General features: G+C 38.3%; 1 protein-coding gene across 1 annotated transcript; it reads left to right on the top strand.

Annotated features, from left to right (window-relative positions):
- The first annotated feature begins 2,409 nt into the window (after nucleotides 1–2,409).
- Nucleotides 2,410–12,605, top strand: Ca1 (carbonic anhydrase 1). The gene is made up of 7 exons (XM_069991006.1): nucleotides 2,410–2,523; nucleotides 2,913–3,107; nucleotides 4,994–5,112; nucleotides 8,607–8,702; nucleotides 9,598–9,660; nucleotides 11,061–11,216; nucleotides 12,140–12,605. The coding sequence occupies exons 1-7, from the start codon at nucleotides 2,493–2,495 to the stop codon at nucleotides 12,254–12,256; spliced, it is 777 nt and encodes a 258-aa protein (XP_069847107.1). The 5' UTR covers nucleotides 2,410–2,492; the 3' UTR covers nucleotides 12,257–12,605.
- Nucleotides 12,606–23,247: the final 10,642 nt, after the last annotated feature.

The raw sequence follows: 23,247 nt of genomic DNA, 5'->3' as shown, positions 1-23,247 counted from the left end.
CGCTCTACCACTTGATCCACAGTGCCACTTCCGGTTTTCTTGTTGTTTATTGGAGATAAAAGTCTCATAGATATTCCTGCCCAAGCTGCCTTTGAACCACAATCCTCAGATCTCAGCCTTCTGAGTAGCTAGGATTACAGGCATAAGCCTTGTAGGAGATTTAAGAGCCTGATGGTCTCCAGTCTTGGTTCTGGCCCTTCTGGTTTGCTCTATCACATACTCCCACAATGGTGTGCTTCTTGCCAGAGGCCTGAAAGAGGTGCCACTTGATCTTGGGCTACAATCTTTAATTATCTCAGTGTCTAAGACAGGCAGACAGCTGGCTGATACAATCTGAATTCCAGGTAAGCTGCTTATCCTCGTGGTATTGTTTAGCACCGTAGACTAGTGAATGGATTTTGAATGAGGACCTACTGAGGTATGTATTGTACTTTTCAGCGACACTTAGCAGGTCTCTCCCATAAATAGGCATGGCACTGTTCATATATTTTATTCTTTTCTCTACCAAACAATTACTTCAATTTAAATTTTAAACTTACTGTAATTTATTTACCCCTTTAGGAATTTGCAGTTTAATTTTGTAGTGTTAAAAGTATGGATCAAAGGAAAATATTTACCTAAGGAACAAGAAAAAAATAAGAAATGCATAAAAACTCCTAAATATTTTCTGGGTTATCTCAAATTTGAGCTATTCTTTTTAAAAAAAATTTATTTTATTGTAAAGATGCTGTATGGAGGGGTTACAGTTACATGAGTAAGGAAATGCGTACATTTCTTGTCAAGCATTGTTACTCCTCTTTTGTTTTTCCTCTATGATCCTTTCCCTTCCCCACCTCTCTCACTCTTCCCCCACCTAAAGATGTAAAGTTCATTTCCAAAATGGTGTCTTGTGGGTATCATTGTTGCAATGGGTCATCCTGTGTCCTTGTTTCAGCATTTTGTTATTCCCATTCTCCTCCCCAAATTAGATAAAAGTATCTACAAGATGCAGGCTATTGAAATCAAGTACAGTGACAACAGGGATATACCATAGGAGGAAGAACATACCAAAGAAACAAAAAAAATCACATAGTACAATAGTCTTTACTAGCTGTCTTCTTCTAGTATTAATAATTCTTTTAAATAGTGGAAAATTTTTAGCACACTTCTTACTGTCACCAATTAAATGTTTCTGTGTCAAACTTTTCAAACACTATAGATTTTTTCATCAGCTTAGTAGCTCCTGATCAAGCTTCAAGTGCCTTTGGGTTGATTTAGAACTGTCAAGAAAAATTAGATTTCTTCCATATATGTATGCATTAGGTGACTTAAGATATAATCTGAATAGAGGAGCACAGGAGCAGATTGAACATCTGGTTGTAGTCTGAAGGTAAGTGAAGCATGCCATCCTGAAAGGAGTACACTGGGAGATGTGTGTAGGGGAGATGAAATGAGTGCACATTTATCTTCGTTTTGGAGTAGATATTAAACTGAAAGAGGCAATTTGTGAGCAAAAAAAAATGAAGAGTAAAGGTAAATGGGAGTAATGTTGGGTTTAAATTATAGGGTGCTTATTGAATTTTACATCCTCTCTCTATATAATGTTCTCCTTGTGGGATTACTCCATTACACCCTAGGTACGTAATAAAATAAGGAGTCATGATAGTTCAGAGTCAAAGTAATTTGGTACCTAAAACTTTAAATGAATAACCATCCCATATAACTATTAAACATTCATGTGATGACTCATCCTGTAATAATGTAATGGCAAGAGGTTGTCTTTCCCCAAATCTGCTGATTAATATGGATGTTTAAAGTTGAAACAGACTGATTGAAAGCATGTATAATTACATTTAGATAGGAAGAATAAATTGAAGACATCTATTATATAGCAAGGTGACTCTAGTTAATGATGAGTTACTCTATGGTCAAAAAATAAAGAGTGTAAATCTTAACCTTGTATGTGTATAAAACATACTCCTTATGAATAATATATTATGAATAACTACTAATTTTATTACCTGATTCTAAATTAACATAATACTTGCTCAGATCAGCCTGTACATATGCAAATTAACATTCTTACTAAGTTATCAACCACTAGTATTACTTAAGTACCTAATAAGATTATAACTGGAAATCTTAAGTGCATGAGCTATTTTCAATTTAGGAAGTCCAAGAGTTGGAAAAGGATCATATTCATCCATATTGCCTTTTGGCATAAAAGGAACAGGATTTGGTTCAATAAAATCTGTGATTTTGGTATTTAGCTTTCATAATATAGTGAAATAAAATAGTTGCAGTTGACCTAACCCTGTAGACATTTTATAGCACCTTTTATTTAGATATTATACTTCCTGATAAGCAGAGATTATGAAACAGTGACCCATTAAAGACAGAGAAGTTCCTATAAAAACCCCAAGTGATAGTTTAAAATATCCTGCACACACAGTTGTAGGAGTTATTCCAGGTATTATTTTTGCTTTCAGGAAAAGAAAACTGACAAGAAGAGCATGGCAGACTGGGGATATGATGCCAAAAATGGTAAGAGTACTTCATTTCCTATGGAACAAAGTTTTTAACTTACTCCTCTTTTAAATCCAAGGTTAAGCATTTAACATAACTGAATTGGCAAAGGCTAATGGTTTGCTTTGCCAGTTCTGAATAACAACAATATCTTTGTAAGTTTATTTAGCAGAGGATCTTTGGGTAAGGTATCTGCAAAATGTATTTGATATGTACATATTAGAAATATCTTCCTCAAAAGTGAAATAGGCTGTGCATCTATTTTTATATTTTTAGTGTTAACAAATATACTGTTACGTTGAAAAAAATTCTCTTGAGAATTTTCATTATGGTAAACAAAATGCAATTTAACACATCTAAATAAATCATTCTATAAAGTTTTAATTGATGCATGCTTGTCCTGGTAGGTCCCGAGCAATGGAGCAAGACGTATCCCATTGCTAATGGAAATAAACAATCTCCTATTGATATCAAAACCAGTGAAGTCAAGCATGACACTTCTCTGAAACCTCTCAGTGTCTCCTACAATCCAGCCAATGCCAAAGATATAATCAATGTAGGACATTCTTTCCATGTAACTTTTGAGGAGAATACCCAGTCAGGTAAGCCCAGAGACTATTCTCTTACATTTTTTTTCTTAGAATCTACCATGAAAACTAAAATAAAGTGCTTAAGTAGCTATGCAAAACATTGCTGTAATCTGGAAGGTATTTTAGGCTTCTAAGAAATAGACTAAATAGACCTGGGAATGTGGCTTAGTAGTAGAGTGGTTGTCTAGCATGCATGAAGCCCTGGATTCAATTCCTCAGTACCACATAAACAGAAAAAAGCCAGAAGCTGTGGCTCAAGTGGTAGAGTGCTAGCCTTGAGCAAAAAAAGCTCGGAGACATTGCCCAGGCCCTGAGTTCAAACCCTGGACAAGGAAGAGGTGGAGGAGGGGAAAGGGGAGATGAGGAAAAGGAGAAGGAGGGAGGGAGGGAGGGAAGGAAGGAAGGAAAGAAGGAAGGAAAAAAAGAAGGAAGGAAGGAAGGAAGGGAGGGAGGGAGGGAGGGAGGAAGTGCTTAAATTGTAGAGATGGTTTTCAAAACTCCTGTGTCTTCCTTCATCTCTTCTTCTTAATGCCTCCCTCTCATGTGTCCATTTCACAATCTTCACACTTAATTCTCTCTTCTCTTCTCTTCTCTTCTCTTCTCTTCTCTTCTCTTCTCTTCTCTTCTCTTCTCTCTAAGGAGTAAGGAGTGTTTCTTCACAAAGCTCTGTTAAGCAATGAAAACAGATAAAAGTAAAAACATTGTTATCAGAATGAGGGTGAATGAGCATAGTGAGGAGCATAAAGAGGGGTGACTGAATCATTCTCACATCCTAGAATCTGATCAACAGCATCCATAAGCAGTTACTGAATATTTTGTTAAGTAACAATTCCAGACTACAGTTTGACTGCTATAAAAGGTCAAACTTGTTTGACAAACTTGTTTTAGCCAAATGTTAGGCATCTCAGGGTTCTTTCTTCTTTTTTAATACTAGATTAAGGCTCATGTTAAGTGTGTGTAAGTAAATATATGGTTGGACAGACTCTCCAAAATAACAGGTCATTTCGATGTAAGCTCTTCGGGGGTGGGGGAATGAGGGGTGGGGGAATGGAGTGATGTTACCATACTGGGGTTTAAATACAAGGCCTCATGCTCTCACTTGGCTTTTTTGCTCAAGTCTAGCACTCTACCACTTGAGCCACACTTCCACTTCTGGCTTTCTGCTGGTTAATTGCAGAAAAAAGTGTGTGTGTGCAGGAGGTACTAAGGTTTGAACTCAGAGCATGGGACTGGCTAATCTGACATTCTTTCACTTGTGCCTCTCCTCTAGTCCTGCCTCTGGCTGATTATTTCAGACAGAGCCTTGTTAATTTTTCTGCCCTGGTTAGCCTCCGACTGTGATCCTCTCCAGATTGAAGTCTCCTGAGTTTCTTGAATTATAGACATGAGCCACCAGCACACAACTCAAGTGCACATTTTTAAGCAACCTTTCCTCATAAGCAGTGGTCTTTTGGTCCTTAGCATTCTCAACAAGATTGTTAAGATATACTGCTGTATATTACATACAAAAATATGTGGTGAGGATTCTGTTATCCAAAATAAGCTACTATTGATCTTGTTGCCCATTACCCACGTTCTTTGTTGAAAAAACTGAACAAATGTGCACACCAAAGGAAATGCAAAGAAAACCTTGTATTCACATAATTAATCCACTTGGCAATGTGCTTTCATGGTAGACACAGGTAAAGTTGTGTGTCCCTCGTAGACTTCTCTACAATGCATCATACATACAAATATCATCTTCATGGATGAAAGATCAGAAGGCCAAGACAAAAACTTTGGCCCTGGTGTTTATTTACATGGCTATTTGGCACAGTAGTGTTGGTTTATATGAAATGCAAAGATAGGCCAGAGTTTATGAGCTAATTAAGACTAACAGCAGTTCCCTTGTCTTCCAGTGCTGAAAGGAGGTCCACTGTCTGAAAATTACAGGCTCATTCAGTTCCATTTCCACTGGGGCAGTACCAATGACTATGGTTCTGAGCATACCGTAGATGGAGTCAAATATGCTGCTGAGGTAATGTGAATTATTAAGTGACAAATATACCAATACTCCAAGAAACAGCTCAGTTACTATGTAAGTCACTATCTGAATGGCCCAAAAGGTATGATCATGCCAGTTTCTGTAAAGACTCCCAGGCTCAATTAAACTCAAACACAGAGACAAAAATGTTAGGGAAATTTTTTGCATGGGAAAAGACAAAGCTAGAGCAACATCCTGAGTTCAAGATTTCCCTGAAAATGCCTCAAAAATTGCTGCCTTGGCATAAAGTTAGCTTGAAGGGCTGGATCTGCTTTCCCTTAAATGGACACATTTACCCAAATGGACACACCCACTATTCTCTTTTGATCTAAACATAAAGCTTAAGTGTGGCCAGGAAAAAAACTTAGTAAGACAAAGGGCTCAGATTTAATCAGCAATGGTTACACCTGCATTTCCACAGAAAAGCTGACCACACATGCATCAAACTCCATAGGAAGTCTGGAAGATGTCAAAAAGAGAGTTTTTGTTTTTTTATCTGCTTAAATAGAAATTACAAGTGTAACCATAAAATGTTACCTTTTTAGTTTTTCTTTGGTAAAATGAACTTCATAGTACATCTAGTTTTGAAATTTGCTTTTTTCCACTTACCAATTTATCATAATCATTTTTATTGAGTCAGAAGATTTAATTCCACTTATTTTGAAAATATCTGTATAGAATTTCAACTGCATAACTGGTCTCTACTGGTCAGTAATTATAATGTCTTCTGATTTTATTCAATAGGGTTTTTATTTCTCTAGAATGCTATAATAAATATATCATACTTGTATATTATGTGCCAATGTAATAAATATGTAGTATAAATTGTCCACAAGAGATATTTCTAGGTTATAAAAAATATAAAAATTACATTGTGAGGCAGGATTAAGGAACTATATTTAAATATAACTTGCTTTATGTTATATAGCAAACGTTAAGTAATGCCTTTCAATGCTACCGTGGTCTATTCAATGTTTATTTCCAGTAAACTAAAATCAGCTGAGCAGGAAGTCTATATTAATATTGTTTTTTGAATGATACTTGGTAGTAACCAAAAAAATAAATAAGCTATTCCCTGACATAAATTGAGAAAAATAAAAACAATCCATATTAGTGATAAGCAATACTTAGACACAGAGTTTAATATGCTATTCAATTCAATGAATTTACATGAGATTACACATCAGATTCTACAGCTAACTAGCTCCTCAGCCAACTCCTGGGACTTGAATCAAAGTTGTGCCTGCTTACAAGTGATACAACTTTGGGTATATCACTATGCTTCTGTCATCTAATTATATTGTTAGACATTATAAGAATAATATCAGTTTATGCAATTGTTGAAAGAATGCCATGAGTAAACCCATAAAAAGCCCACTTAAGCCAGCTCCTTTTACATTATAAGTGCTTAGTAATATTACTATCATTTCTTCAGATAATACACAAGCAAGGATTGTGTTTAATAAATATAATAGTAAATTGCAGTATAAATATTCACAAAATACCATTGGAAAATAGCAGTAAAATACTCAGTTAAGAGCAGGCACAGCCAGGCACTGGTGGCTCATGCCTGTAATCCTAGCTACTCAGGAGGCTGAGATCTGAGGATCATGTTTCAAAGCCAACCCCGGGCAAGGAAGACCGTGAGACTCCTATCTCCAATAAACCACCAGAAAACCAGAAGTGGCTCTGTGGCTCAAGTGGTAGAGTTCTCAGCTTGAGCTGAAGAGCTAAGGGACAGTGCCCAGGCCCAGAGTTCAAGCCCCACAACCGACAAAAAAAAAAAAAAAGAGCAGCCACAGAATCTAATCTAGACTGATACGGGGAGAAGAAAATACAATGTGATGATATTTCAGTTAGAAATGTAATCTCTCTTTAGAAGAACATTTTTAAAAGAAATTTAATTTAGTCTCTTTTCATTAAATAATTAGTTATTGGACACTTATGGTATGGTGTATTGAAACTTCTTCCAGAACTTATTTGATAAGAGGAAGAAAAACTTTAGAAGGAGGGAGGTAAAGTAAAAGAAAGAAAAAAACAGAAAGAGAAAAGGAAAGCAAGCAGTCAAGAAGGAGAGAGAGAGAGAGAGAGAGAGAGAGAGAGAGAGAGAGAGAGAAAGAAAAAAAGAAAGAAAGAAAGAAAGAAAGAAAGAAAGAAAGAAAGAAAGAAAGAAAGAAAGGGAAGAAAGGAAGAAGAAAGAGAAGAAGGAGGGAGAGAGAAAGAAAGAGGAAAGAAGGAAGGAAGGAAGGGAGGGAGGGAGGGAGGGAGGGAGGGAGGGAAACAGAGAGGAAGGAGAGAGAAGAAGAAAAATAGTGAGATAAAGTTAGAGGGTAGGGGGGCTGGGAAGGTGGCTCAGTGGTAGAGTGCTTGCCTTGCATGCCTGAGGCCCTGGGTTTGATTCCTCAGCACCACTAAGCAAAAAAAAAAGAAAAAAAGCCGGAAGTGGTGCTGTGGCTCAAGTGGTAGAGAGCTAGCCTTGAGCTGAAGAGCTGAGGGACAGCGCCCAGGCCCAGAGTTCAGGCCCCACGACCGGACTCAAAAAAAAAAAAGTTAGAGGGTAGGAAGGGGGAAATTAGATGAATGGTGGTATGGAAAAAAACTGATTTGATTTAAGGTAGCTGCTATACATTTAGTAATCAAAAGCAAAAATAGTGCTATTTGAGGAGCATCACTGAGTTCTGTTTAAATTCAAGACAGTTCTGTTATTCAAGATTTTGTGGAAGAAACTTCCTGAAAAAAAATCAGTGGCTAAGTAAAATCTCAAGATGTGAACAAGTAAGCAGGTATGATCTATGAAATATAGATACTGGTGTAATGAATTGACAATGGTGGTACTTTTTGATTGAATAGTTAAATGAATAGTGCACCTTTTCCAAGAAGAGGAAATGAAGCAGGTTTGGTATGAGAAATTAAGTTATACTTTGACCATGTTAACTTTGAGATATCTACATGGAGATATCAAAAGAGTATCAACTTTTTGATACATACTTGTCTAAATAGATCCCAAGTTCTGCCAAGAGTTTAGGCTACAGATGTCATTTTGTGAAGGGCTTGAAAAGGACACTGATGTATACAACAGACAGTCCAAGATTCCCAGGCAGTCCATTAACTCTTCCTTGTGAACTGAATATGAATTACTTTATGTGAAAGGAAATGGCTTCTGCTTTTGTACTAAAGTCAGTTAGATTCCCTGATCTTTCCATGTGAAAGAGAGATTTTTGTCAAAGGGAGCAATATGGAACAGTGACACTGTAAGAAAGTTTTACTTATTGGTTCTGGGTGTTACAGTCTTATCTGACTCAGTACCTCCTTTCCCATAGTGGAATCCAGCCCTTCCTACTCACTGGATAAAGTCTTATGTCCATTTTGTCCAAACCAAAATACATCCTCAAATGTTAACCTATTTACTCTCAAAGTACCTTTGTAAAATGCCTTCTGTATCTTTTATCCATGCATAAATAATGAATCAACCATATGGTCATCTGCAGCTTCACTTAGTTCACTGGAACTCTGCCAAGTACTCCAGCTGCATTGAAGCTTCCTCGAAGCCGGATGGGCTGGCGATTCTTGGTGTTTTGATGAAGGTGAGTTATGGGGAGTTACCTAGCTCTGATAATGCTGTTTCTTCCCAATTAAGTCTCAGGATACAGCCATATAAAGCAAACAACGTTTAAGGTTTTTTTAGGGAGGGGGAAAGGGGAAGTTCCCGTTTTACTTATGATTGGCTACACATGAAAGTTTCCTCGTACTCTGGGGCCTTGTATTTCTTCTTTTCCCTCAGAGAAATTAAGTCTAGGAAGGTGTCACGGGGAAAATGGAATTTCTATTTTTCTGACTCTTCCAAATTCCTTTTTCTCTGAGTCCTACCTGATAGACTCAGAAATGTATCAATTTAATATCTCATCAGGGAAAAAAATACCCCTTTGTAGATTTCAATTGATTCTTAAATGAAGTAGATGGTGTGTAATTCTTCTATTAAAGAGTCACTGGTAAGTTCCATAAGAAAGTTATTATTAAATTGCATATGATTATATGAGTAAATTGGGGACAAGTAAGTAATTTTTATAATCATTTAAGTCCATCTTTATTGACCATTCTGAATATGCAAAAAATGTAATAACACTAACTCCTGTTGCTCTGTAACTACAGACAAAAACTAAAAGGTCTGATTTTTGTAGCAAGGTTTTGCTGAATTTCTTGATTTTTTTTTCTTGTGTAGCTTGGAATACCTTGCTCCTAATTAAATGTATGCCAAGAATTTTGTTTGGTACTTCATCTATGGTTATATTTTATAATTTGCAGAATACAGGGACCCCAAAAGACATACATGAAATGAAACTTCCTCTCTTAAAGCAGAGAGAAAATAACTTACCTCTCTTCAGTTATTTTTGTTACTTGAAAACAATAATAAAAAGTAACTAAATAGTCAATATTCTGTTGATGAAAATCTTTATTTCACACTTTGTTTTTACTCTCCAGGTTGGTCAGGCCAATCCAAAGCTGCAAAAAATACTTGATGCCCTAAGTGCAATTAAAACCAAGGTAAATAAACTAATGTGTAATTCTGAGAACAGTAATCCACAAACATATACAAGTCATGTACTTACATATTTGAAATGGGTAGCAGGAAGGCTGGTTTAAAAGCCACCAATGTGATAGTAAGGTATTTTTAAGATATGCTAGAGTCTGAGAAACTGTGACCCAGGGACTTGTTTTATGTAATTTTCATATTGTTTACTGATTGCAGGTCCACTGAAGAATAGGTTAGTCATTCAGACTTGCTTGAAAACATGTACTTAACTGTAAATGTTTTTCACTTCAAGCAGAAAGATATCTATTTTTGAGAAGTACAAAAATTTAAGAATAAAGAGTGTTCTGATATATCCTTAATCTATGCTATTGACTAACAAGGATTCCCAACTAAATTCAAAACGCAAATGGATTTTCTGAAATAGAAAACAAACATTACTGTTCCAACAGCAAGTGTTAAAGCATTTGTCCATGTTTGGAGGACTACCACAGTCTTGTGTAAAATACACTTGTTTTATGGCAATTCTAGAACAGGTTAGATTTTGAGTGTATTGTAAAATGAGACTGAATATCTAAAAACTCCTTAGAATGAGTCTTTTCAAAATATGAAAAGAAGGGGCTGGGAAAGTGGCTTAGTGGTAGAATGCTCACCTAGCATGCATAAAGCCCTAAGCTTGATTCCTCAGCACCACATAAACTGAAAAAGCCAGAAGTGGCGCTGTCACTCAAGTGGTAGAGTGCTAGCCTTGAGCAAAAAGAAGCTCAGGGACAGCGCCCAGGCCCTGAGTTCATGAAGTCATATATTACTTTTATTAGCTAAAATCTCTTGGCATAAAAGATAATAACATAATGTTGAAAAACGAACTTTACAATTTAGGCAGGGGGGAGGGAGAGGGAAGTTCAGCTGAGGAGGTGGGAGGGAAGGGATGATAGGGGAAAAACAAAGGAGGAGGCAATAATGCTGGATAAGAAATGTACTCATTTTTTTTTTGTCATGTCCAAAACGAGCTTTACAACGTCGGTGCGGGGCGGTGGGGGGGGGGGGAATGGGAGGGAAGGAGAAGGATTGGGATTGGGGGGGAGGGGGGAGGCTGGGAAGGGACGTGAAGGGTAAACAAAAGGAGGAGGCTGCAATGCTTGGTAATTACATGGGCATTATCCTGCCCATGTAATTGTAACCCCTCTGTACAGTATGTTCACAAATAAAATAAAATAAAATAATAAAAAAGAAAAAAAGAAAAAAAAAAGAAATGTACTCATTACCTTGCTCATGTAACTGTCACCCCTCTGTACGGTATTTTCACAATTAAAATGTATTTTAAAAAACAATAGCATAAATATGACATATTTTATATAATGACGTGTGTACATCATTATATAATATATATATATATATATATATATTCCCACAGGGCAAACGAGCCCCATTCCCCAATTTTGACCCCTCCACTCTCCTTCCTTCATCCCTGGATTACTGGACCTATGAAGGCTCTCTGACTCATCCCCCTCTTCATGAAAGTGTACTCTGGTTCATCTGTAAGGAGAGCATCAGTGTCAGCTCAGAGCAGGTAGTGTATCAAAGGTGAATGCCTGGGGATTGGGAATGTGAATAGAAGTCGCACTTCAGTTGATACTATCAATAGGGGATATTGTTACATTAACTATGTTTTTGGAGAATCAAAAACATATGAGAATACTGGTTTCACAAAGAAAATAAAAGACATGAAATTTCAAAATCCCACTATTCTTTTTTAAGCCTAATGTTGTTAGATATCCTCTAAGAATTTCAAAAAGGAAAAAAAAGGGCAAAGTGTGTGACCCAAATAAGTAGAGCATAGTTCTGAATCTCAGACACAAAAGAAAAGCTGTCATTGTAAATTCCACTCAAATTCTGAGAAATTGCAGCTCTCAGAATACTTTAATAATTGACAAAAATCTTTGGTTGTTTTTTTTTCTTTCTTTTTTGTGCTTCAGTTTTTAAATATCTAACAAAATATCATAATAATTATTGTTCATAAGGATTGTTAATGAAAAAACTATTCTTACGCAGTGTCTTACGCACTCTGTCAGCCATTTTTCATGGCAATAGCACAGGACCAACACTGGGGCCTCTTGCTGACTGATATTTGTTGGGCACCTACTGCCAGTTAGCATTGGAGGTACTTCCCATGCATGCATGTATTTCATTTTGCCAGCAATCTGTAAAGTAGGCAGAACTGCGTGGAAAGTGAGGCACCAAGCTCATAAATTTCATTCACTGAGTACCCAAGATCCCAAGTGAGAAGTCTGGATTTCTAACCCAGTCATCCATCATGTAAGCAAGAATGATGAGTTCAGAGGATGAAGGACTTAGGATTTCCTTCCTACCCACTGGTGAAGCCAGGACAGTTCTCATCTCAGTTTTCTATACACTGGTTGTTAATTCCCTGGAAGGAAAGTGTTTTATGTGACTTGAATAGCTTGTGATTCTTTCCACATTTCATCCTTCCAGCTGGCACAGTTCCGCAGCATTCTTTCCAGTGGGGAAGGTGAGCCTGCTGTCCCCATACTGCACAACAACCGGCCACCCCAGCCTCTGAAGGGCAGGACCGTGACAGCCTCGTTCTGATGGGCACAAGAGGTGTTTCCTCCCTCAAAAGCACAGGCCGGCTCCTGACCCAATCACAGTTAACATGATCATTGCCAAGAAACAAATGTAATTCAGTGCTAGGGAGACAGCACAGCTGCAACTTAATCGGTAGAGCTTAAATATATATATATATGTATGTATATATATATATATATATATATATGAGTTCAGTGCTTGATGCTTAACTCAACTAATAATCTATAAAATTGAATGCATTTATGTTTAAATCCAGCTTCATCTTGTGGAATTGCTTATGATGGCAATGAAGTGATTTGTATCGCCTATTCTTTCTCATTTTAATTGAGCTAATAAAAGTTTTATCTCTTTATTCTTGTGTGTTATTCATTCTATAAAACCTGTTAGGCTTCTACTCCATTTACATGTTTAAAAATCTTGTATGCCTTGCATGAAAGAGTCATTTGCATCTAATAGAATCACCAGAGGGCAATTTAAGATAAAATATTAAGAATTTACTTGCTTACTCTTGAAGACAAGAGTAACATGATATGATAATAAGATGATATGATGATAAGATAAGTAAGATGATATGATCTGGATTTAGTATTATTATGTTGACTTAACATTGATAACATTAATGTTCTTGGTGATAAAAATGACACCTTTTATAGAGTACAATGCTTCTTCTCAGTATTGCTTCCACTTTTTCTCCCCACATTAGGAAGGCATGTGCTTTTCTGCTGAATTCTATAACTGGTTAATTTGTAAGAAGCAGTGGGACTTTAAAATTTGCAGGAAGAGCACAGAGACTGGTTCATAACAATGCAAAGAGACCAATTAACTCAGAAAATATAATGCAGTCCTTTAGTCAGCTGTGCTCTTAACTTGAAACCAGTTCATTCTGACGTTATGTCTACATGCAAAGTTACACAAATCCTTTGTACAGTATTTACTCAGTGGTTTACCTTTTGTCTCATCCAAAACAATCATGTGAGAGACCAAAGTTGACTCCAATCTCCTTGTCTAATGTCACACAACTGGTCAAAACCTCTGTTTGCATAATCTAAATTGGAAAGACCCAGCTTGCTCTTCCTTGATCTGAGGAAAACTGCTGTAAAGAATGTGTTTGTTTGGAGCCTAGTAACCATACAAATACACTTTTTATGAAATAGTATATTTGGGGATCAAAATTTATATAAATTCCCTTTATTAGCATGTAATGAGCCCAGGTAAAACATTAGCTTTTCTCCCATAAGCACTTTGCAATAGCAGGTACTTTCTTGGTATAGGTAACCCAAGTATTTATACTTGTTACCATTTAACAAGTTTGGAACATTTATACCTTTCCTGCCACCCTCAATCTGCAGGAGTCATAGATTAGATTTTAATTGTAGAGTTTTCAAAGGTCATCCTTCAAGCTAAAGAAAGAGGGATCTGAATTCATTTGCAAACTATATCTACAAAAGATGACCAAAAGGGCTGGGAAGGTGGCTCAGTGGTAGAGCGTTTGCCTTAGATGCATGAAGCCCTGGGTTCGATTCCTCAGCACCACATAAGCAGGAAAAAAAAGGCCGGAAGTGGCACTGTGGCTCAAGTGGTAGAGCGCTAGCCTTGAGCTGAAGAGCTGAGGGACGGTGCCCAGGCCGAGAGTTCAGGCCCCATGACCCAAAAAAAAAAAAAATGACCAAAATTTAAATAATATATGGAAACTTCTTCTGGAAAGAAAGTAAACAAATTTAGAAATAAATTTCACAGGAAGCTCTTGAAAATACTAGTGATCTGTATGTTCTTTAAAGAGATTAAAATGAATTTCAGGTTTATCTATGTTTGTAAGTGTTTTGTTGTTGTTGTTGTTTTTGGGTCCGGTCCTGGGGCTAGTGCTCTACCACTTGAGCCACAGCGCCACTTCCGGCTTTTTTCTTTTTGCTTATATGGTGCTGAGGAATTGAGCCCAGGGCCTCAGACATGCAAGGCAAGCGCTCTACCACTGAGCCACCTTCCCAGCCCCTGTTTGTAAGTTTTATAATGAGTAAATGAATTGAGAGGGAAAGAGGGAACAGTTTACACTAAGCAAAAGGAAAGAAATGTACATATCACCTGATATGGAAGAAATAGTTGTATTTTCAAAGCTCAGAGAATCCACAAACATTATAGACCATGATAATAGCTATTTGCCTTGTGAAGGTTAAAATGTGTTTGGGTCTTGAAGTATCACTATCCCACAATACTGTGAAAATTGTGAAATTTATGTAATCACTTAATCTCAATAAAACACGACTTAAAAAACAAGAAGAGTAAAAATAGCACAGGAGATACAGGATAGCCATCAAACTTTATCCCTAAGCTGGATGCCAGCTGGGGACCATGTCTCCCTTCCTGCTTCTGCTAGAATGCAATATGTTTGAGGTACCCATGAGGTAATATGGGGGCTTTCCATACTTCTCTGAAGTAGCCGATAGGAACAGCTGTTATGGGGTAGCACTGGATCATCTGAGAAGTCAATGCTTAGGTTTCATTGATTTAACTTGGCCCTGTGCCCTCCTCCTCTGCTGACTAACGTAGAGGGTCTGAACACCCTGCAAGGATTCTGTATTTTCCCCCCATGGTAGTTGGCAGCTGATCTTCTTTGTGACAAATCTCTGGACTTGCAGCATGGTGAAGACAATCCCTAGTGACAGCGCCTAGCACAGGTGCAAGGGTAAAAGGTGGTATCTTCTTCCTCAAAATAGCCATACTGGGTGTGTAGCCCTGGCCCTGCTGGCACCTCTGTGAGTTCAGGTAGCTCAATATATTTTCTTGAACTAGACTTTAATAGCAAAGAGGAAATTGACTAGGACAACATCTTCATTATAAATGAAATCCATAGGAACAAAGCTTTCATACATTATTAGCATAAATCCCAAGAGAAGATGGTAAGAAGACACAATTCAGTAAAGAAATAAAATTGACTGATGCATGAAAACACTCAATACTTACAATCAGAGAAATGCAAAGGAAAACAATGTTCTGTCATATAAAAATAGCAAAGGTATTAACAAATAGTATGCGATGGTACCAATGATTGCTGGGGAAAGGGAGTTAGTACAGCCTGTCTACGACTGATGCAAAAATTGTGTTCCAGAAGAAATCTTGTTATGAAAAATCACCATAAAAACTATAGTCTCAACGTAGGAAAGAAAAGCTAGGTGTAGAGTTTTATTTTTTTTCCAATAAAGATAGTTTATTTATTACTCTGTCTTCAAAGGCTATGTAAAATTAATTTGTTTTTTTAATTAATTTGTTAGACTTATTGTTAGGCCTGCCCAGAGAACAGCCCGCTCCTTCCTTCCTCATTGTGAAAGATAGCACAGAGCCTTACCAGAAATCACTTGCCTGAAACCAGTAATCACCTGACTGTTAATCACCTGACTATGAGTAGCAAAGGACCCCAGACTCTCAGGTCACTTCCACATGCACTGAGGTCACTATTTTTTTGTGAAAATACCATATAGAGGGGTTACAATTACATGGGCAAAATAATGAGTACATTTCTTATCAAGCATTGTTGCCTCCTCCTTTGTTTCCCCTTCCCATCCCTTCCCATCTCTCCCCACCCCCAAGTTTTAAAGTTCGTTTTTCTACATAATGACTTGTACATCTCACTGTTGCAATAGTCCACCTGTATTCCTATTTAAATGGTTTGTTTTTGCTCTTCCCCTCCACAAATTATACCAGCATCAAATACAGTGAAAGCAGGAGTTATACCATGGGGGAGGGACATACAAAGCAACAAAGAAATTATCTTATTATATTAGAAACAATCACATGAAAGAAAAAAAAACACTTGAATACTTATCTTGGGTTTCATTTCACCTAACATCAACTTATCTGACCTAACAATGAGAAAAGCTTGGCTGAAGTCAGGAAGTCAACTCCATTCATAATAGCCCCACAAAAAATAAAATACTTAGGAATTAACTTAACCAAGGAAGTGAAGGACCTCTATGATGAAAACTTTAAAAACCTGAAAAAGGAAATCAAAACAGAACTTAGAAAGTGGAAAAACCTCCCATGCTCCTGGACTGGAAGGATCAACATCGTGAAAATGGCAATACTTCCCAAGGCTATCTACAAATTCAATGCGATACCTATCAATATTCCAACCTCATTCTTCAAGGAAATAGAAGAGGCAGTCCAAAAATTCACATGGAACGATAAAAGACCCCGAATAGCAAAAAACGATCCTCAACAGAAAGAACACTGCTGGAGGAATATCAATACCAAATTTGAGACTCTACTACAAAGCCATAGTAACCAAAACAGCTTGGTACTGGCACAAGAACAGACCTCAGGACCAATGGAATAGAATTGAAAACCCAGAAATGAACCTACAGACCTATAGTCACCTAATTTTCGATAAGGGAGCTAAAAAAATAGAATGGAAGAAAGACAGCCTCTTCAGTAAATGGTGCTGGCAAAATTGGTTAACCACCTGTAGAAAACTAAAGCTAGATCCTTATATATCACCCTGCACCAGAATCAACTCCAAATGGATCAAAGACCTCGGAGTCAAAGCAGACACTCTGAAAACATTACAGGATGGAATAGGAGAAACCCTAGGTCTCCTTGGCACAGGCCGAAATTTTCTTAATAGAGACCCAGAAACACAACAAATCAAAGAATGGTTGGACAAATGGGATTGCATGAGGTCACTTCTTAAACCGACCCAGTCACGCCTTCTTCAGACTGCGAGAGATTCCCCAGGCTCTGAGGTCACTTCTGCATTCCACTGTCATTACATCTCCTCCTCGCCTTTACCTATAAAAACCCTCACAACCACATGTTCCCTCCCTTTCTCTTGTCTTCTTCCCTCTCTTCTCTTTTCACTCTGCATGCCTCCACTTGTGCGGGCCAGCAGTTTGCTCTCCCCACAATAAACTCTTTTCTGCCTAAATCACCTGGCTCTCCTTTTGGAGAACTTTACCCTTACAGACTCTAAACTTATTTCTCCCTTCAAAACAAAGTTTGGAGTGCTCACATGCATTGCTATTTGCTCTCACTCTCCAGTTGGACATCACAGAGCATTGGAAAAATAAATCCGAATGTCCTCCCAAAGGAGATTTCCTCCAGCCCTGGGGTGCCCAGAGATGGCCAGGTTGGAGAGGCTGTATATCACTCAGGGGTTTCTTAGCAGAGGAAAAAAAAACAGTAAGATAGCACTGAATAACTCCTATTATCCATGAACTTTAAGTTTCTCTGAATTCTAATTTTTTGTTGTTGTTATTGGCCAATCCTGGGCTGGAACTAAGGGCCTGGGTGCTGTCTCTGAGCTTTGATGTTCAAAATTAGCACTCTGCCACTTAAGCCACTGCTCTACTTCTGGCTTTTTGTGGTTAATTAGAGATAAGAGTCTCACAAACTTGCCTGCCCAAGCTGTTTTTGAACGGCAATCCTCAGATCTCAGCTTCCTGAGTATCTAGGATTGCAGGCATATATAATCTTGGCTGGGGATGTGGCTTAGTGGTAGAGTGCCTGTGTAGCATGCATGAAGCCCTGAGTTCAATTCCTTAGTACCACATAAAAAGAAAAAGCCAGAGTGGCATTATGGCTCATGTGGTATAGTACTAGCCTTGAACAAAAGAAGCTCAGGGACAGTACCTAGGCCCTGAGCTCAAGCTCTAGGACTGGGAAAAAACACTCAGTCTTATTATTAAGGTACTGTACAGTGGGATTATCATCTCATAAGTCAGGTAATAACCTTTTTTTTGGATAATGTCATACCTTCCTCTACTTTCTCCCAGTCTAACTTTTTCAGCTCAGACTCTCCCTTAGAAGACTGCTCTTTCTTCTGTAATCAAGAGTATAAGAGCTCTCAGATGAACTATGTAACATCTGTGACATCTAAGATCTGCCTCACAAAGGAAAAAAAATTGCCAGTCCAGATTTGAGATTCACAGTACACAAATTCTAGAAGAGAAGAATAGTTTAACTTCAACTTGCTATTTAGCCAAACAGATGTCTTCTGCCAAGCTATGAACTACAAATTTATCTGTTTTCCAGGACACAGTCAACCTGCTGAGTAAGTAATCTCTGAACATAATGAAAATGTTTGGAATCCGTTATCAGCTAGTTCTCCAAAAATGAGTTATATGATAAGAAAATGATCCTATCCAGGAAGTTGCAGAAAAGCCATCTTGAGACATAAAAGAACAAAATGTTAAGTGAGGCAAGAGATGAACAATTCAATATGCCCACACTGAGAGCAAACACAGAGTTATGTGCTATAAAGAGACTCCGAAAAAAAAAAAAAAAACAATATAGACAGGTAACCAATCCCAGGGGCAGGGTTAAGAAATTAGGATTCATTTGCTAGATTAAAAAAAATAAAAGTACATTATCATCTATATCATAGACAACTCAGGACATCCATGGACCTGTACTTGACTCAATAGCTGCTTCTGTCCAGGTTCAGAAGCAGCTATTGCAACCAGACATAGCACAAGATCAGCAGAAGTAGCAGGGTTGGCCAGATGAGTTTCAAGCTATTGAAGTGGATAGATTTCAGAGACTAGAAGAATTGAATTTGCATCAGGTGGTCGGTCCAGTTGGCCCAACTATAAAGAGAAGACAAACATAATAAGCATAAGGAAGAAAGCCTTTTATAAAAAACCAACAATGTAGGGCTGGGAAGGTAGCTCAGCAGTAGAGTGCATGCCTTGCAAGCATGAGGCCCTGGGTTCGATTCCTCAGCACCACATAAACAGAAAAAGCCGGAAGTGGCACTGTGGCTCAAGTGGTAGAGCACTAACCTTGAGCTGAAGAGCTGAGGGACAGTGCCCAGACCCAGAGTTCAGGCCCCATGACCGGCAAAAAAAAAAAACAAAACCAACAACGTAATTCATGTTGCTTGTGGCTGCCAAAGTCCCATGTCAAGATCAACAGCATTAATTATAAATCAGCTCTAAATCAGTTTTGAAAGTGTACATGGAGTCAAATAGAGCAAAACAAAACAAAACAAACCTTGTTCCAGTTTAAACTTGATTTTAAAACCAGCGATTCAGCACTTTAAAAAAAAAAAAAAAACAAAGGGAACATTCTGAAAAGTTAGTCTATTTTTAAAAAATTCAAAAAGGAATGCAATTATTCTCTACAAGGCAAAAAGAATAGCCTGAAAGGTAATTGTAGAGCTTTGTTACATGTACAGAAAACTTGCCAATAGGTAGTATACAGGATAATCCAGTTATCTGTGACCTACTGGACCTGAGATGAACTTGAGCACAAGGAGAGAGAAGCAAAAAAAAAAACACTGGGAAGAACACAATGCTGTAACCATCATACCTTCTTCCCTAAGAACTTCTAGGGACAGGTTCTCTTTGGAGATCTTCTTTGAGTAGAAGAAATGTACCTCCTTTGCAATACAAAATACTTGTTTAAAAAAATATCCAAATTCAGTTAAACAAAGACATGGTCATTGTACGGTAAGAACAACAATCTATTATTAAAGAACTATAATGTGCCTCACCCACTCAAATTATTCCACATCCCTACCAACCTCTCTAACCTTTTCTATGTTCATGTCTATGTCCCTTTGAAAGGCACCATTGCTATGCCTAAGAAAACCACCACCTTCATGGTTGCGTCTTCATCTGCTGTTGCTCTTCTAACTATGCTTCAAATTCAAAGTTCAATCTACCCAAATTCCCCCTCTGTATAAAACCCTTGAGTTCCTTCTTGCTTTAGAATCAACTCCAAAGCAACTCCTTAATTTTGGCTTTTATGATCTTTGTCATGTGACCCAACTTACCTCTCCAGCTTCACCTCCTACCACCTCCTGCATACAAGTTGTGTTCCAGCAGTGGAGACAAATGTGTAGCTTACTAAAACATGCCACAATATCACAACACTCCATGTCTTTGCATACGCTCAGTTGCATGACTCCTGCTGTCTTATCTCCTTCATTACTCAAGCTAATATCTGCATCATCTGATAAAGTCCTTGATCTGTCATGTAGAGGTTGCATAGAGCTTTGGATCTAAGGGAGGAGGTGACCTAGACCACATCTTATACTTTGGATTGCTCCCTGCATCCTAATCAAGCAAAACAAAGAGATTGAAGAACATATGGATACCCCTGACTCTTAGAATCAGGTGGTCAGGCTGTCACAGCAAACTTAAAACATCTGCTATCAGGATCAACGCGATTCCCAAGAAAATACCTCTCCACATCTTTTGTCCTGTGTCATTGAAGGAAAAGGCAACTGCATGTGAATAGTGCAAAAGCCACAGTGAATGTTGGATGGAGACCAGTGTGGCTAAAGAGGGTTAGGAGATTTGAGACTCAGTGGGACTTCAGAAAGGCCACGGTAATCATTCTTCCCAGACAGCATATGTGCAATCTGAAATTTGCAAATAGCTTCTTGCAAAACAAACCGTTCTTCCTGAAGGAGAGTGCTGCATGTGTACTTTCGTATTTGTCTGTGTGCCGGAATTGAGAGCTGCAGAGCTGCTTCATGTGGCAGCTGAAGAACTTGGGGCCATTGTAAACAAGTCTTATTACAAGTAAATTTATATGTAAGTTGTTCTGGACATGATGTGTGACTCGTCAGTCTAGTTGGGAAGCAGATGGAAAGCAATTGCTAGAATGGGGTTTCACTGTGGTATTTCACACATTTACCCAGAACGTTAATCACTCCACTCATCACTTACTCCCCTTTTCTCCATCGCCCTATACTTCATTTTTCAACAGGCTTCCATGAGTCTTTTGGGGGGGAAAGGGACAATTAAAACACACTTTGGTATGTGTGTGCCAGGCACCTGGGACTTAAATTCATGGCCTGGGTGCTGTCTCTGAACTCTTTCTCTTTCTCTCAAGGCTAGCACTCCAGCACTTGAGCAACAACTTCTGGCTTTTTTTTTTTTTTGGAGTATTTTTTAGTGGAGACAGGGGTCTCATGGACTTCCTGCCTAGGCTGGGAACCATAATCCTCAAATCTCAGCCTCCTGAGTAGCTAGGATTACAGGTGTGAGCCATCAGCACTTGGCTTAATATATTGTTTTAAAAGACAGTAATATAAGCCGGGAGCTGGTGGCTCTCACCTGTAATCCTAGCTACTCAGGAGGCTGAGATCTGAGGATCATGGTTCAAAGCCAGCCAGGGCAGGAAAGTCTGGGAGACTCTTAGCTCCAATTAACCACTAGAAAACCGGAAGTGGTGCTGTGGCTCAAGTAGTAGAGCGCTTGCTTTGAGCTGAAGAGCCCAGGGACAGCGCCCAGGCCCAGAGTTCAAGCCCCAGGACCAACCAAAAAAAAAAGAAAAAGACAGTAATATAAAACATCCTGTCTCGAGTTTGGATACTAGTGGGAGGGAAGAAGGCAAATGGAGAGAGTAAAGGAAGAAGAATATGGTCGGAATACCTTATGTGCATGTGTAGAAATTGAACAATAAAGCTCGTTGAGATTTCTTTATGAAGGTAGGATAAGAGAAAGTGACAGAGAAGATGAGTCTAATCAAGGCTCATTGTATGCATATATGGATATATCCAAATAAAATTCCATTGGTCAACTAACTGATGCTACTAAAAAGACAGGAAAAAAGTAACTTGTTTGTTTTACTTTTCAGCAATTTGTGAATGGCCAGATATCATGACGTGTTCCTGTAATCCTAGCTACTAAAGAGGTAGTTGCAAGAGAAACATAGAGCAAAACCAGCTCAGATAAATGACAAGAATTTGTCTGCAAATAAGAGGACTGGAGACGTGGCTTATGTGGTAGAATGCCTGTCTAGCTAGCATAAGGCCCTGAAATCATAAATTATTTTTTCTAGTATGTGGATGAGCCATACTTTATTGAGCAAACCACTTACTTTTTGATGCTCGTATTTTGTGCATAACTCTTGTGGTGATCATCGTCTACAACATGTTCTTAAATATTTGCACACTGGCTTTATTTGGCTTTTTCGGGAAACATTACAAAAAGGTAAAGGGGTAAGCACATTTTCAAGCTATTGGTGTACAACTTTTCTTGAAAGTCAAACCTAGGGACTGTGTGAACCTCTTCTACAGTGCAAGCATATTGTGTTCAGAGGGGACAATCTACTACACATGGAGCCAACAGTTGAATAAAGATCATCTGCTAATGAAAAAGTTTACATAGATATACATATATAAATGTATTTATTTCTTTTTCTGATAACTTCAGCTCTCTTCAGTGTACTTACATCTGATCCGCTGGGGGCTGACGGTGGGCTGTGACAGAGACATTAGCACTTGCAGCTCTTCCAATGATAGCACACTGTCATCATGTTCCCGCCATTGCCTTCCATGGATATTCCCATTTGCTGTACTTTGCATAACCTTTATAATCTTTTATAAACTATGCACTTCTTTTTCCCTTTTTTAAAGCCATGTAACTTTTTACTCTCCAGTCTTGCCTTATTTGTTTGTTTATTCATTCGTTCATATTTATTTTGCCAGTCCTGGGGCTTGGAATCTGGGCCTTGGCTTTCTCCTTGAGCTCCTTTTGCTCAAGGCTAGCACTCTAGCACTTGAGCCACAGTGCCAATTTTGGCTTTTTCTGTGATTAATTGGAGACAAGAGTCTCATGGACTTTCCTGCCTGGGCTGGATTTGAACCACAATCCTCAGATCTCAGCCTCCAGAGTAGTTAGGATTACAGGTGTGAGCCACCGGCCCCAGGCTACTTGCCTTATTTTATATAGTGCACGCTATATGCAGCCTGGGCTGCATGGAAAGATTCTATCTCAAAACCAAATAAACAAAAATTGATTTCCTAAGGAAAGCTCAAGTCATGTGGAAATGAGGCACAATGGTAACTAATGGAACTTGGTTTCCTGAAAATTCCTGCACTGGTGCTCTCTGGCCTGGTGTTCTGGGTACAATGCCGCCATGCTGATTTTATTCCCTGTGGCTGTCATCAGAAGAGAGATGCCAGGTGGGTGGTGGGAATCCCAACTTGAAAACCAAGAATGAAGTCCCCAGGTGGGTTCTCAGAATGTATTTTTCCAGCCTCGGTTTCC

The sequence above is a fragment of the Dipodomys merriami genome, unplaced genomic scaffold, assembly GCF_024711535.1.
Source record: "Dipodomys merriami isolate MVZ:Mamm:240054 unplaced genomic scaffold, mDipMer1.0.p SCAF_4, whole genome shotgun sequence".
Lineage (NCBI taxonomy): Eukaryota > Metazoa > Chordata > Mammalia > Rodentia > Heteromyidae > Dipodomys > Dipodomys merriami.
Note: the sequence above shows the minus strand (reverse complement) of the source record. Positions and strands in the feature narration are given on the sequence as shown.